Source organism: Eupeodes corollae, chromosome 1, assembly GCF_945859685.1.
Source record: "Eupeodes corollae chromosome 1, idEupCoro1.1, whole genome shotgun sequence".
NCBI classification, from domain to species: domain Eukaryota; kingdom Metazoa; phylum Arthropoda; class Insecta; order Diptera; family Syrphidae; genus Eupeodes; species Eupeodes corollae.
This window is the reverse complement of record NC_079147.1, coordinates 291,324,144-291,341,154: the sequence shown is the minus strand read 5'-3', so window position 1 is coordinate 291,341,154 and position 17,011 is coordinate 291,324,144. Positions and strand designations below refer to the sequence as shown.

The following is a 17,011-nucleotide window of genomic DNA, read 5'->3' as shown; positions in this document are numbered from 1 at the left end:
TTATCAACTTTATAGCTTTTGTTTTATAATGTTGAAGAATTATTATGACATTAGTTCTATTAAAAAGTTTTACAAAAACATTTTAAATAATTTTATTAAACTTAAATTAACTTTAAGTAAATCTTCCCACAAAACATTTTGCTTCCAGAATTGGTTACTTTAGTATCGCACTGAAATGCGACTTATACAAAACAATGTTAGTTTTCCGAAAAATCTTTTTCTTTGGAGTTCTATTTAAATCCATGAACGGTCTTGAAATAAATCTAAGTGATAATACTTTAGTAGGGTGCCTTCGAGAACTTGTTGAAAATGATTACCTTGAAAATCATTTAATACCAACACTGGGAATATTTGTGAATGCAAACGAATCAATGGAAAACACATGGATTTTCAATGATATAATTGATAGATTTCTTGCAAAAACAAATAATGTTAGTCAAGTGGATCTATCAGGAGTTTCGACATTAAATCATTTAATTCAAAATAATATACTTTTTGTTGATTCTGCCAAAGCATTTAAGTAAAGTTGACTATTTTTCTAGTTTAATAAGTTGTTAAATAATAAATGTAAATTAATTTCAGTCGCCTTGTTGAGAGAATTCGAAGACAATCGTGGGATTCTACGGGAGCGTATCAAAAGTACTTCGTGGTATTGTCAAACGTACAGCACAATAAATTGACTATTGTCCGGGAAATTCTCCAAATGTGCTTGGAGAAATTAATTGCCGCTATAAATGTGATTGTCGAGGATCAGCAACCAATCATAAATGTTTACACCTACTTTCCCTTTACTCCAACTAGTTGCAGAAATAGCAGACCAGTGATATACAATCGTTTCGTAAATGGTCAACTAGAATGGAAGAAGTCCACTTTTCCAAGAAAGACTAGAAATTTGTGGAAGTGCACTCTTAAGGCAATAATATGGGATACCCATCCCTTTATAAACATTGGCAAAAAAGACATTGAAGGCATAGAAGTAGCACTTATTAATGCTTTTGCTGATACAATGAACTTTACAATAAAATGGGTCATTTCGCCAAATAAAAGGGGAGACATTTCTGGAAATGGATCATTAGAAAATGCTTACAAAATGGTATGTTTAAGATTTACTTAAGAAAGAAAACTTAGAATAATTTAAAATTTTCAGTTGGGCGAAGGCGAAGGGGATTTTAATTTCGCAGGAAATTTGTGCACCCCACGAAGACGCACATTTTTAGCTAGCACAAAGGAGTACTTCACTTCGACGCTAAACATCCTCTTAAAATCTCCAAAGAGCTACAGTTCCTTGGAATTATTACTGATTCCTTTTGAATTATCAACTTGGGTAATCATTGTGATACTAGTTCTTGGAAACTGGGTGTGGAAAGCGATTTTAAAGAGAAATTACATTAAAAATAACTCAATCTCCAAGGGGTGTGCAGCTAGAATTCAAACAATTGCGTGGCTATTTGGCTTTTTCATCTTGCAATGTTTGTACGAGGTTTCGATATTTAAATTTTTCCACAAAAAACCTCTGAGGGACTATCCAGAGAGTTTTGAAGAAATGTTATCACAAGAGTATATTTTTCTAACAAAAGCTGTGTACATACCTTTTGTCCAAGCAGCGTTGAAAGACAACACAATTATAGCCGAAGACGATTGGAGGGATGTAGTTAACAAATTTGAAACTAATCATAATAAAAAAGTCGCTCTTGTTGCGCCAGCTAAATTTCTGCGACTGCCTTCGGGAACGACATTTGAAGCCCGTCAATATAGGTTATGTGAATTTCCTGTTTTTAAGTTGGATTTTTGTGGGAATTTACCAATTTTTTCATATTTAACCCAAGAATTTAATATTCAAATCGAACAATTGATCAATAATGGTCTATTGGAAAAGATTTATAATTTGAATATAGTAGAACGAAAGAGTTATAAAAAAGATCACGTACATTTTTTGACATATAGACAATTGGATGGAGCATTTCAAATGCTGGCTGGATTTCTTGGTGTAAGCTGTTTTGTGTTTTTGTTGGAGATTTTCGCAAAACGAAACCGGGTTTTGAGAAAAATTATTGATTTTTTTCAGTAAACTACACATTTTTAACGCTAAACTTGTCTTGTTTGATTTAAATAAGTAATAATAATAATATTTTAAATAAAGGTGCATACATTTTTAATCCTAAATCGATTTTGAAAGAAGTTTTCAGTTTGAAAAATAATTTAATCCTGTCTTAGAATTGCCCAAAATACCCCTAAGCTATCTTTTTTAAATCAATACCCACTTACGTGATACAGTGGGCAAATTTAATTTCAATACGATTTATATTTGTTAATAAGATACCCACTTAAGTGAAACCACCAGAAAATGTCTTTAAATATAAATTAAATTAGTTCTTAACTCGAGTAAACGAAGGGAACTAGAAAGTATAGTATATTAAATGGGTTTCTGATAAAATCTATAAATGAATCGAGTGCGAGAACCAACAAAAGAAAATTAAAAAAAAAAAAACAGAAATGCTTAGCAAAACTTATTAAGAAATGTATTCTATAGGTTTTCCGAAATAACCCAAACATAATATTCCAACAGAATTTGTTTTTTATATCCTAATATTAAATTTATGTGGGTCTCAATGAAACTAAACAATTTATATTTGTCTTTAACAATATTCGCAGATTAATAAATATTAAATTAAACCTTGTAAAAGCAAAAGCATATTATTTCATCGAAGGAGTCAATTCAATGTTTGTTCATATGAGTTTAAAAATATAATAGAGTTTAGATAAGATTGAATGATGGGTATGGGTATTTTGTTGGTAAGTATTTGGGTTTTAGTAATTTTTGTGTACTAAAACTGATTTCACCCAAGGGTATTTTTTACTTTTTTGAACCCTGTGAAGGCTAAAATTATGTATGTCTTATAAACAGATCTCGGATTGTTGAAATTAAGTTTAGACGTATTTTGAGAATTTTGTTATTATTGACATGTTATAAACTCCTCTTTTTACTGATAATTTAATACCCACTTAAGTGAAACTGGTTGGTTTTTCATCGAAGCAAACCTTGGATAACTATAAAATAAGCTTCATTGAGTGATTTTTTGATAACAAATTTATTGATTCGGAAGTAAGTCAATAAAATTTTGCTAGTGATATTTGCGGGTTCTTAATTTTAGGGGGAATTAATGAAATTGAACGATTTAGATTATTCTTTTGGAAAATACTCGAGAGATGAGATTTATTATTAAGAACGGTTTCAACTTATTTGGTTCTTTTATATAATTGAAACATTCGAAAACTTTCTAAGTATTGGAAGTTATGTAGTACTCTAATTTACCCACATAACTTTATCTGAGCACAAAATTATTTACTTTGAAATTTGAAAAATCGACAGAAATTTAATATTATTCCGATATAACATAGAGGTTCTATTTTTTTATTTATACGGGAATACCATCTAAGCGGGTTTTATATCAAGTGAAATAATTTTCTTTCTTTCTTTTAAACATTGGAATATACTGTTAAAAAGGTGCCTACTTAGCGGTTGGTTTCCTTACAATTATTGAAAAAGTTAATTTGGCAATTCCAACACAGCAAGGAACAAAAGCTTACTTACTTAGAATATTATGAATAGTCTTAATTTTCGAATTTGATGAACAGAGTTAGGTAAGGTTAGGTTGGAGTGGCTGTCCAGATGTCATTGACGCACGTAGACCTCAAGGGTTCATTGTGATACCACTAATGAGGTTACTCATGGGAGAGTAATGAATTTAAACAAACCATTTTGTACTTTTAATAAAGTTAGAGAGACGTTTTGTGTCAATTGTTGCCAGTTCACTGGTGTTATCGATGGATGGAGAGTGCTGGAATTGTACATAGAAGGTGTTGGACTGTTTCCTCTTCTGTTCCGTCATCTAATTTAGGGATAATCGACAATCGTGGACTATTTGAGAGTTTGTGAAAACAGACCCTAGAAATTCAAGAGCAGCTTGGCTGTCCGAGAAGATTCCTTGCAAGATATAACGTTTTCTTTGAGCCAGGATAGTGCCTCTTTAATCGCCATTACTTCTGCCTAGAAAACACTACATTGATTGGGAAGTCTTTAGGATAGACTGAGATTCAGTTGTTTCGAATAGATACCACTTCCAACTCCGTGATCGGTGTTTGAACTGTCTGTATAGAAGTGTACCGCATCGTCTTCCAGGGGTCTCTCTTCTTCCCTGGAGGATCTTGAAGGGATGGACACATGGACGCTTTTACCGAATACCATTTTTGGGGTGGTATAGTCTAAGCGATCTGGGATAGATCTGAAATTGTCTAGAATAGTAGTATGTCCAGTATTGTTACCGTTCCATTGAGAGGTGGCTCTAAGCCTCACACATGAGTTGGCTGCCACCATTTTGGAGAATATGTCAAGAGTTGTTAGGTTTAAAAACACTTCCAGTGCTGCGATTGGTGTTGAGCGAAGTGCTCCTGTGATGCACATACCTGCTGACCGCTGGACTTTGATGAGCTTATTTATATTTACCATCTTGTCCAGTGCAGTCCACCATACGACAGCTCCATAACTGAGTATCGGTCTGATTACCGAAGTGTATAGCCAGTGGGTTATTTTTGGGGAGAAGCCCCATTTACAAGTAAAAAGCGCTACAGAGTTATTCTTGTAGAATTTTTCAATTCCCCGCAAAGCACGCATCTGATTTTAGGATGAAACTCAGACCTCGAAAGTGATGGTCCTATTCACTATGCCATATCATCGAAGACACCGAGTGAACTTTAAGAACTTATAATAATTTTGACAAAAAAAAAACAGACAAATTAAAGAGACACTAGAAAATCCGGAAGTTTCGGTCCTCACAAAAATACCCCTCACATTAAACAAAAGTTTAATTTTATTCCGGCGCGGCACCAATGGCGGTGTATAAACCCATCCTTTTTATCTAGACCATTACCATCGAATTTTCAATCATTTATCTTTATCCGCCGCCGCTAAGGGTATCCTTACTTAAAATTCAAATCGATTCGCAGCCTATTTGCTTGGCGTGCGATATTATGGTGCGGGTGTAAATTTATAAAACCTTTTTTGGTTTTGGAATTCCAATGAATAACCTAATAGGCGCGTTTGTTCATTCGTTCGTTTGCGTTTATAGTCTGTGATACCTTTTAACTACGCTCCTATAGAGGTACAGATAGAGATACAAAAGCTGTGTAGAGAGTACATTATGTATACAATAAAACATTTAGTCATCTAACTTTTAAAATTTCACGCTAACCATGAATAAGTTGAATTTCACTAAAATTTACCAAACTATGGTGATGTACATGGGTAGTACCCGTGGCATGATGGTTAGTGCGTTGGACTGTCATGCAAGGGGTCTTGGGTTCAATCCCTGCCTGTGCCACCTTAATTTAAAAAAAAAAAAAATTTAATTTTCGCGGGTACTGCCTCTTGCGAGGAATTGACAATTCCTTCAAGAGTAATTCTTGTCATGAAAAAGTGCTTTCTCAAATTAGCCGTTCGGATTCGGCCTTAAATTGTAGGTCCCTTCCATTCCTGCCAACAGTACTCGCACACAGGAATGGTTGAGAGTTGTAAGTCACTAGGCCCTGGTTCACAACGGACTGTTGCGCCACCCCATTTGATTTGATGGTGATGTACATATATCTCACATAAGTTTATATTATAGGTTTATATAAATGAACGTAGAGGAGGGCTTTTAAATGGTATACTTATTTCCTAACTCTCTCCTCTCCCCACTCTTTTATGAACATAGGTACATAAGTATACTTTTGTTCAAACGATTGGGAATTTCAAACTCAGGGATATTGAAATTAGTTTTGATGAAATTTGCATTAGCATGCGATTCATGTTAAAAGTTTTTGAATCATTAATTGGTAGAGTTTTATATAGAAAACCACCAACCGTTTTAAATCCTCTTTTGGAAAAGTTGTGACCATCCTTCCTTCTTTACGCTCTCTTTATTGTCTAGTCCTATAGAGAGTAGTTTTGAAGGACGAATTTCAGTGGAAGGCTGATTTGAGATCAAACTAAAGATAGATAGTGTAAGAAAATAAGACATTCACTTCGAAAATCTTTCGAAAAAGTTAACTTTTGGTTGAGAACTTTATTTATTCATTATTAACAACGACTAAAATATCCTTATACTCATAGAACAAAGCCTAAAAATTATAGGGCCACTGTGAAATGGGTCAAAGTACACATTTTTGCAAATTACTAGATTTAGATTTGTTTTGAAAACAAGTTGAAACGTCTTATTGTAGCTCTTGTGTACTACTGCCGAGAAAACCTTTAATAACTCCAAAGAAGTAGTACCCGTGGCATGATGGTTAGTGCGTTGGACTGTCATGCAAGGGGTCTTGGGTTCAATCCCTGCCTGTGCCACCTTAATTAAAAAAAAAAAAAAAAAATCGCGGGTACTGCCTCTTGCGAGGAATTGACAAATCCTTCAAGAGTAATTCTCGTCATGAAAAAGTGCTTTCTCAAAAACTAGCCGTTCGGATTCGGCCTAAAATTGTAGGTCTCTTCCATTCCTGACAACAGTTCTCGCACACAGGAATGGTTGAGAGTTGTAAGTCACTAGGCCCTGGTTCACAACGGACTGTTGCGCCACCCCATTTGATTTGATTTGAAATCCAAAGAAGGTTAATATTTTACTATTTCATTCGAGAATCTCTTGCAGATAATTCAATTTCCTTTAAAATATTAAATAAATTCTCGGTTCTACTTCAAATTATTTTTAAGTTCGTTCGTCAAGATAGAGGTAGGAAAACTAGGACTTTTTCTGTGGTATCTCAGATACCTTTGATTTTTTTCTGGGCAATTCATCTTTTTGTAGTGCTTTTAATACCCTGAGCCTTATATTTAATTAAAAAAAAGCTGAGTGGAAAGAATGGGATCTGAGCCCTCGGCGATAATTTGTTCGATATTTCCGAAATAGGGCTAATTTAAGGGTTTCAAGTTCAATCACCGTCCGAGGATTAAGAAAATGGGAGGGACAAAAAAGAGTTTTTTAAGCATTTCACATTCTTGATGTGCGGTAGTAAATAATGTCTTGTCTTGACAGAACATCTAATATGGACTATGATCTTTTACGGCTATCGATATCAGTTTATTGGTGAATTAACAAAAGACATAAAACATTTTATTGGAGCGAAGTCAAATTTGCGATTATATCGAGATTTTCAATAAGAGAGCTTTTGGATATCAATGAAATGTATTATTCCTGTTCGAATGAAGGTTCGATGCCATTATGTATGGAACTCGATTTCTTTTGCATGGCCACCACGAGCAAGCTTGTAGAAATCCAGACGCTGAACCCAATTTTTGAAGGTTTTCAAGCATAAACCGGCCGATACTACTGCAATTTCACATTCGATATTCGTAGGAAGTTCATCAATCGTCACTAGCTATTTGGCATAGATCATAGATTTGAAGAAGATCAACAGAAAATAGTCTAACAGCGGCGTTAAATCGCAAGTAGAAGGCAGCCAAGGGATTGGACCATTTCGTGAGATAACACGTTCTCCAAACTTGTTTTCCACATGTCCTCCAAGTCCATGCAATTGTTGCAAAAAATATTCAGTTATCATTGAAGCCATTCAGCCAAAAATGAGTCTCATCGCTGTTCGACGAAAATCATAGTCAAGTTGCTGCTCAGCCCAATTTAAGAATGATACGATGGTGCCAAACGGATTCAGTTCTTGTGCCGACGTACTTTACAGAAATTCCCAACAATTGAGAACAACGTGTGAGAGACATATTTGGGCTTTCTACAACTGAAGCCTCAGGGGCAGCAATATTCTCCACACTACGGGAACTTCCTTGTCTCACTGGCACGGAAACATTTTGTAATGAACCTGCGGATTCAAATTTCTCCACAAGACGCTCAATTGTTGATCTGCTAGGACGATTATGATGACCATAAATTGGACGTAGTGCTCTTAACGTCGAGGCCACTGACTCCAAATTTCGGAAGTAAATTAAATTAATTTCGCCTTTTTAATAATGAAATGACAAACCTTAATGAAGAGAAATGTCAAAAGAACGGCAAGAAATATGGCGTCGTTTGCTGTCCATGTCGCTCTACTTTTGTAGCGTCCCTGGTTAAAAGCCATGTAGTTTTTTCCCCTATAGCTTTTAAAACTTTTGTTTTTAATTCCGTCCAAAAGAATTAAATTTGTATTAATTGCATATGCAAATATATGTAGGTTATTTTAAAATTTTGGACGAAGGCTTTATTGATTACAGTGTATAATTTTTTGCATGTTCGGAGTAAACCTAAGCTCCTAGCAGCATTTTAGAGCAATATCGAATATTTGATAATTTCATCCGTGATAGTGATTTATACTAGATTCTAGAAGTTGATAAGTTTCCTGGATGCAAACGCAACTCAAAGCTAGACACATTGGGCAAAGTTACACTTTAACAACAAGAGACAGCATATAGTTTTTGAAATATTAAGTTCTAAACGGTTTATTGAAGAATGCTTGCGAGACTGGGTATAAATGAGCATTTCAACCACTGCCGTTCAAGATCAACATTTAAAAGACGTGGATATGAATCTAAAATCGAATAATTATGAAAAGCTGAAAGTACCGGTTACGTTTATTAGAAGTTGCAAGAAGGAGATTATTTACAAAAAATAAGAAAAAGATTCGGTGACAAGACGGAACCTTGCGGCATACTAGCACTTATATTGGGGTAATAGACTTGAACGAATCCAATACAACTTTTTTTTAAGCTTCGATGGAAAATGTTTAATCTAACTGAGAACTAAGAATTTTCGATAGGAGAACAAGATGCAAGACTTTTTGAAATGCCTTTGAAATATCAGAATTGTTTCACTAAGAAAACCGTACTGCGTCATTGAGAAGCTTTCATTCCCAAAATATGTCTTAAGTTGAAAGCTGATTTCATTTTCGGAAATTGGTTCGACAATTTATGTTTACCAATACTCGAAACGAGTCTAGATGATTTGAAGGGTTTGGTTGCAGACAGATTTTGACTATAAAATGTGCTTATAGCTTAATCTATAACCAAGTTATCTATATATACAATCACAAATTGCAATTTTTAGATGGGAAGGAAGGAGGGTGGTTGTTGGGTGTCAGTTGAAAGGAATGGGAAATGTGCATCCTAACTTGATATTTGGCATGCAATCCAATACAGAAGTGAGGAAAGTAGAGGAATCTAACTAATATGTTGTTTTATTCCGCTAATTCCATGTAGAAGGTTAACATGCCAAAAACTGAGTACAGAACATGGCTGATGATGGGCGAGGGGGAGTTAATTTTACTCTCTACTGTGCAAGGACTCTATGTAACTGTATATATGAGTATGAAACTTCAAAAGATAGGAAGAGGAAAGGAAACCTTGTTGCCAATGTTGTTCGTGCGTCAATGCTCTGATCTGAGAGGATTAGCGTCTGCAATAAAATTCTGATTGAACAGCGGTTAAAGTTTCGATTGATTTTACAATCTCCATACCCCTCTCTCTTCTTGGAAGTGCGTTTAATTCTGCACATAGTATACTCCTACCTTACATACCTATCAACATACCATGTATACCACCTATATAGTGTATGTTTGGTATGTTTGGTTTATGTATATTAAACATATGCTTGATGTTATCCCACCGCAGTGTAACGTCTATTGCTAACTTTTGTTAACCATAAACTGGTGCGATGATGGGAAGCAGTGGCGTGTTAAATTGAAAGACGATTAACATCCGGAATCTTATGTTGTAGAATGTAGTTTAAGTTGTTGTATACGGGTGTATAGGTACAAAGTTAGAAGCTTCACATCAACAACGAGTGGTGCTGGTCCTGGTGCAGTGCATATTATAGAAGCGGCAGAATGTCATGTCAGTTCAATGTTTGCATCTCGGTAAAGGCATAAATTATGTTAATAAATAATTTTGAACATGGTTAACGGTAACCTACCTATATTTTCCGAGTTATAAGAAGTAGAAGCTCTTGGGTAGGCATCTACTTTAACTTGGTATAAATAGCGACTTTCTGATGAGAGAGAGTTTTGAAAATTTGTTGTTTTGTTGCATTTTGAATATTTTGTTATTTGCCTATCGCACTCAATTATAATATTCATCAAAATTTGTGCAATATTTAGGGCTTTTAGGGGGAGACTTTTAAAATATAGAGAGAACAGGTTTTCGTATTCAGTTTTCTATTTACATAAATATTATAATGTTTTAAGGAACTCAACTTTTAATTTAACTTTTAGAAACTTATAATATTGACAGGTTTTTAATTTTTCTAAAAGTTCACATTTTCAATTTTTGAAATATGCATAAATAGATCCTCCCATTTTGTGCTAGTCTTCAATGTCTGGTGTCAAATGAGCTACATATAATCAAGTTTAAATTTAAGGATTGTATACATTAACATTTAAGAAAAGTAAGAAATGTCGAGACAAATTAGATACCAGTTTTTTTTTATTTTTTCACTTGAATTTTTTTTTAGAAAAAAAAAACCTAAAAACCGATAAAAAATTTGAATTTGTTTCCCAAATCGTAGAAAACCTGTTGAAAAGAATTTCTTATGTTTTAAGAAACTAACTTATTATTCTAACTTTAAATTTAAAGCATACAAATACATTTATTTGTAAACGAAAACGTTTCAAAAACTTTATCGCACTTTTAAAAATTTGAAAAGGTGTATTTCTGTTGATTTTTTGTTTAATATCTAGATCCTTAAGGTTTTGCATTTTCCTAATACTTTATTTCTAATTTGGAGAATTTATTTATTTATTTTATATCATTAAATTCAATTTTTGAATTACTATAACTTAAAAAATAAATTTATTATTTTATATGATACTCTTCTTTCATCTGAATGATTATCTAAACATTTATAGAGAAGTAAGAAACAGTGCAGGACAAAAAACTTAACCTTGCGGCACTTCTTTGAAATTTTATAATCGGTTAAACTTTCTAACATTGTATCGATTCAGATGATGCTTGCACGCATATGTCATATTTCTTTAACAAATCAATCCAGGTTTCTACAATTCTGTAATACATTAGATTGATCTTAGAAAAGTACACATCTTAAAACACTTCTTGTAGTTTTTCTAGTGAGCATTTTAATTTTTTTGTTTTTGTGAATGCTTTTGCATGAAGGCGACTGAAGTTTCAAGGAAGTATGGCACAAGAATTGGCCATTGGCTTATGTTCTCAAAAAATATTTAAGTTTTGGAAATCTTGGCGTTATGGAATTAGCGCAGAAGTGAAATTAAAATATTGTAAAATTCTTATTATGCTATTTTTTCTATGCAAAATTAGTGAAAAAACACTTGTGTTTTTTTCGACACTCTAGAACTTTTGACCCTTAAGGCTTTAAAAATTATTCCCTAAAAGAATATTGACGGGTATAATCTTTAGGGCTCGATTTATGTATTTTAGTATAAAGAGTATTGAAAAATTATATACTTAGTTATATACTCAAAACTTCGTAGCATTTTTAGGAATTCTGGGCCATTGACTCATTGACTTTATATTTCTGATATGTCTTGGACAGAAAATTCTATCTGGAATTATCATAACTTGGTTTTCAAACTGCAATTTATAATCGACTATAGTTAAATCGTAATCGTTAGACTTTTAGAACTAAGTTAATAATATAATATTAATAACATATAGGGTGTTCGTTAGCAGATTTATGTTTTTGAATACGATTGTTTCAAAAAGTAATAAACGGTGCGTTGGAAGTGGTATCATTGAAATTAAAGATCAATTGGATTTCTCAGTCAAGATGTTGCACATTTGCCAGCAAGCTAAGTTTATGTGAAAATCCACGACATACGTTACGGAAATGAGCAGCTTCACTGGGAATTCCAAAAACCATTATTAATGAAATTTAAAAAAAATGATTTAAAGTTTCATCCATTTCAAATTGTTTAAGAACTCAAAGAAAGTTATGTTGGATCGATTTCGTACTATGAATCCCAGTTTTTGGAACGACTAGGCTCATTTCATTTAAACGGGCACGTTAGTAAATAATACTGCCGTTGCTGGACTCAAAGAACTTATAAATAACCCTTGATTGAAAAGCCATTGCATTGCTTCGGGCCAAGCAGTTGGTGCAACATGGAATTTTCTTTTCGAGAATGGTCGGTGCCAGGCGAAAAATGTCAATTGTAACAATTACCGACTTATGATAATGGATTACTTATAGCCGAACCTGCAAACACATTCATCAGTCTCATCGCACAAGTGGTTCCAACAGAATGGTGCAACAGAGTACACGGCTAAAGATGCGATGAATTTGCTTAGGGAAGCTTTAACTCAAAAACTTATCAGTCGCTTTGGGGAAATCCAGTGGCCACCGAGGTCCCCCGACTTAACCCCATTGAATTGTTTTGTATGTGGCCAACTTAAAGAGAAAGTTAAGAGTTACAATAACGCAATTGAATAAAATTTACTACAGCTTGTGGCGCGTAAAATGATGATCCGTTTTGCAACTCAACAGAGGGAGGACATTCGGATTATTACGCATTAGTAGCGTTTAATATTTCAAATAAAACAGATTATTTTGTATGTAATTTTGATAATATAAATCTGCCTCTACATACCCAGTATAATACAATTCTTATGGCGGAACGGATCTTAAGATTAAGACCTGTCCCTATAACTGAATTTAAGGAATAAAGAATGGTAAGTGGCCGAGCCCATTTAACTTTCAGAATATAACCACGGAAATACGGAATAATTGGTTGAGATTATGTCTCTAGCAACAAACTCCAAAATAAGAGTAATGCAGGCTGAGACTTGTCTGCCCTTCGTACACTTAGATGAAGTAAACGACGGAATAAGCGAGGGTATTTTGGGACTCAGAAACTAACTCATACTCGAGGTATTAACTTTGGTTTCCTTTGATGTACACAAAATTGGAACCCAAACTATTTTAAGTTAAAAGAAAAGTTTGTGTTGGAATTTAATCTGCCTTTATTAAGTATTCTGCCAAAAGTCACTGTGAATTAAGCAGTTGAACACCAATCAACAATGAGTGGTAAAGTCCTCTCTCGAGGGACCAAAGTGTCGCTATATAATCCCCGTCCTGCTATACGGTTCAGAAGCATGGGCTATGACAAAAGCGGATGGAAGCACCTTAATTCGTTTCGAGAGAAAAGTTCTTCGTGCGATCTACGGTCCCGTATGCATAGAAGGGGAGTAGAGGAGAAGATGAAACGACGAGTATAGCAACGTAGACTTAGCCAGTCACGTAGAGCGCATGGAAACCAATGCTCCGGCCCGGAATGTCTTCGAATCCACACCCACAGGACAGATCAGTAAAGTTAGACCGCGGATCAGGTGGCGCGCACAAGTGGAAAGTAATCTCAACCAACTTGGAGAGCGAAACTGGAGACATCTAGCTAAGGACCGAGCTAAATGGAGAAGTTTGTTGGGTGAGGCCCTAGCTTACACAGGACTATTGCACCACCTTATGTAAGTAAGTGTATGCCAATTGCTGTGCTAAATTTTATTTCCTCGATATGTATATTTTATTGTTGTGCTTACTGCATAATCAAGTATTACGCTTAGTTGTCTCAGGTAATATAGGAGTATTATAACGCTTCCTTACATATTTCCTTATTATAATTTTAAATATACAATGCCTGTTACCCTGCTATTCCAGCAGGAGACGTCTCTATTTCGACACAATGTGGACTTGTGGTGTATTTCCTTGTGACCAAAGTCTTAAGGAATAAGATCTTCTTCGAAGGCTTTATTCTGCAAAGACCTTGCTTTTTCTTTTATAAAAATATTTCAAAACCTAGCTCTAAAATTTCATGGAAAAACACAAAATTTACAAGAAATAAAAATTACATAATTTGCATTTTCCAGATTTCTCAAAATCCCTCATATCTTTTTAGGGTGCCTTTTTAACAATTTAATACTTTGTTTTATTTTAACGAATACTTCTACCAGAAAAATTATTTATGTTTATTTATAATTGCCACATGGGAATTTAAAATGATTTAAAGGACTATCGAACTCAACTTCCTCATACTTTTTCTTTTACCCGGTCTTATTAAACTTTTATCAAGCACTCTAAAGCTAATTCTTCTAATAACTCCTAACAAAAAAATAAACAAAAAAGTAAACTAGATATCGACTATATGCCTGCTAACATAAGCCATGAAGGACCTACTTTTCCACACACGTCCTAATGCTTGCATCTACTCCGTCCTTTTGTTATTTGAATATTAATCTATTCACACACTACTTTCGCACCCATATGGATTCTATCAGGACTTTTTGTTGTTTCTTTACTTAACCACTTAACTCAACACCTGTCAAAGGATTAAAAAATAACACCTCAGTATAACGATGACGACGCAGGTACAAGGATAAGTTTAGTATAGTTTCCTACTATTTCTACATGTCTTTCCACTCTATATGAAAGTTAGCTTAAAAAGAAATCGGATAAGCCCTAACAAACAGAAAAGAACTATTTTTCTAAGGCATCAGGAACACCGACAACGACGACACAAGGACGACGACACGAACGAATAACGCATACACCTAGAAGCAATCAAAGTTTTAAAAGAAAGATTTTTTCCTGAAGTTTCTTTTTTTTTTAGTTGTTGTCAGAAAATGTTTTAATAATGACGGTAAAGGCCTTAACACGAAATTGAATTGATAACCCTTTTATTGTGAGTCCTTCCCCCACAAGAATCCACCCTCTTCGAGGATGACGACGATGCTTCCCAAGCGCACGAACCGAGGACCGACCGAAGAATAGATGGATGCTTTTACAAAGATAAAATACACGGCTTAGAGATTAACATAAATTTGAAATTAAGACTTTCGCTGCTTCTGATGCTGCCAGCTTCCACTGCTGCTCTGTTTGTTCCGGAAAAGTTTTAGTTTTATGTAATGTTAAAAAACACACAAACAACAACAACTAAAACAAAAACAGCACCAAATGGGATAACCAACCAAAATACCAAAATAATAAAACAAAGAACCATTCAAAAAAAAAAGACTGAAACTGAAACAGAAACAAACATCAGAATACCAAATTAACACACAATTCAAAGCTTTTAGAGGGCGATGAAAAAGTGTAGCACAAGGATTAAGGCCAACCGAGGATACCAAATAGGGTGAGTGAGAGATTGAGAGGTTACCAACAAAAAGGGTCAATCCAAATCCGCCTAGTGGGGGTGGTGCCGTTACAATGATGGCGAAAATGGTACCTATCTATATTTTAACCAAGTTTTTAGAGGAAAATACTTTTTTTGTTGTTGTTGTTGTGGTTGTTTTTGTTTTTAATAAAAATGAGAAGGAACTGAAAAAAAAATATAGAAATTAAAAGATATACAAAAATATAGAAAGCAAGGATTCTATGGTTTTGACCGCAATTCAATTGCAAATCCTTTGAAATCATACGCTTGATTGTACAACATGACAGATTGCGAGATTAAGGTTGGTTTTGCTTTAGCTTTAGCTTTGGCTTTTGATGATATCATCCTCATCACTTTTTCTTATGTACTGTACTTCTATAAATGTATGTATGTCTTATAGGTATTGTCTTTGTCTTTGGTCCATTGTTGTTTTATTGTTTATCTGAAATTTTGGTTCAGATTCAGACAACCGGAAAATTTTTAATCAATCAAGATGGAAAAACGTGCGTGTGGGTAAGTGTTCAAGCTTAATCTCTTAGATACGCTTCTGGCACGAACAAGAAAATATATGTAGTTATGAACAATATGAACATGAACACGAACAACCAAATGATGTATAAACATTTGGGATTTTGTTGAATTATTTAAATAAATGAAAATTTATAATTTAGTTGTTTTTTGGTATTTTTGTATTAGTTAAAAGCTACATAAATTTATCCTTGAAGGTCCTGTGTAATTTATTTGAAGATGGAGGTGATGAAAAGTAGAAGTTATAGGCGCCTACGCATATTTTTAACAAGGGTAGCGAGGATGGACGAAGAAACTTAAATTTTTTTACAAGAAACTAAGTATAAAAGCATGTACAGCCCACACAATAAAGGAGTCTAGTTTGGGATGAGACCAACACAGGTGTCCTTTTTTAATAATTATTTGTTTGCAACAAGCCAAATTGTCATTTAAGGAACTTCAAGAAGTATGAAACCAATAATTTAGGTTTGAGCTGTTTATTGACTTAACATAGCAAGTTATTGTAATGCTATTTTTCGAAAATTTTGACATATCTCGGCGTTTCAAGGTTCCTAGACTAAAAATAAAAGATTTATAAAAATATGTCTGTGCCTGTGGTGCGTTCGCAACGTTTTTTTCGTCGTCCATATCTCAGGAACCAATAGAGATAACGACTTCAAATAAATTTTGTTATGCAGATAATAATGCAGAATAAACGGTCGAACATTTTACGAATAAAAAATGATTTTATCTCCAAAGCAATTTAGTGGAACGAAGAAGAACGTTTTTAGCATTTGGTAAAATTTTAAGAAAAAACAAATTAATAGGTAGTTTTTTAATACAAAATAAAAACATAAATAAAAACATTGCTCAAAGTTGGTAAAAATTGATTTCGACTCATTGTTGGTAAAAATTGACTCAAATTAGTTTTCAAAAGACTGTTGCGCCACTCAATGTTTTTAATATCAGTGCACTTGGTTTGTGTTTTTTTTTTTCAATTAGATCTAACGCAAAGCTTTGAGCTCTGAATAAAGTTATCGAACTAATGGAGTTAAAAGCTGAGCATGGCTGACTTCACGTTTGTTCCGTGTGGCATGAAAGAGACTTATAAAATTATTGACAGTTCAGTTCTCCAGCTGGTTTCATAAATAATTCGGAGAGCTCTGATGAAATTCTGCTTAGAGCGGACTGTACGTTAGGGTGGAGCAAAACTATTTTTTTTATTTATTGATATCTAATAGTAAAAAAAGTTGCCTTATATTTGCACTCAAAATTTAATTCGATTTGGCTAACGACAACTGCCTCCGCAATCACACTGAAATTTTTATTAAGAACGTCTCCTTGTTTTACCCTTTTAAAAACC

General features: G+C 34.0%; 1 protein-coding gene across 1 annotated transcript; it reads left to right on the top strand.

Moving 5' to 3' along the window:
• Positions 1–242: 242 nt before the first annotated feature.
• Positions 243–12,428, top strand: LOC129951360 (uncharacterized). The gene is made up of 4 exons (XM_056063470.1): positions 243–520; positions 583–1,093; positions 1,148–1,324; positions 12,189–12,428. The coding sequence occupies exons 1-4, from the start codon at positions 243–245 to the stop codon at positions 12,426–12,428; spliced, it is 1,206 nt and encodes a 401-aa protein (XP_055919445.1).
• Positions 12,429–17,011: the final 4,583 nt, after the last annotated feature.

Coding starts and splice junctions, on each gene's coding strand:
- LOC129951360 (XM_056063470.1), top strand. CDS start 243: ATGAACGGTCTTGAAATAAATCTAAGTGATAATACTTTAGTAGGGTGC. Junction 521..582: donor GATTCTGCCAAAGCATTTAA/GTAAAGTTGACT, acceptor AATTAATTTCAG/TCGCCTTGTTGAGAGAATTC. Junction 1,325..12,188: donor CTTTTGAATTATCAACTTGG/GTAATCATTGTG, acceptor GATTACTTATAG/CCGAACCTGCAAACACATTC.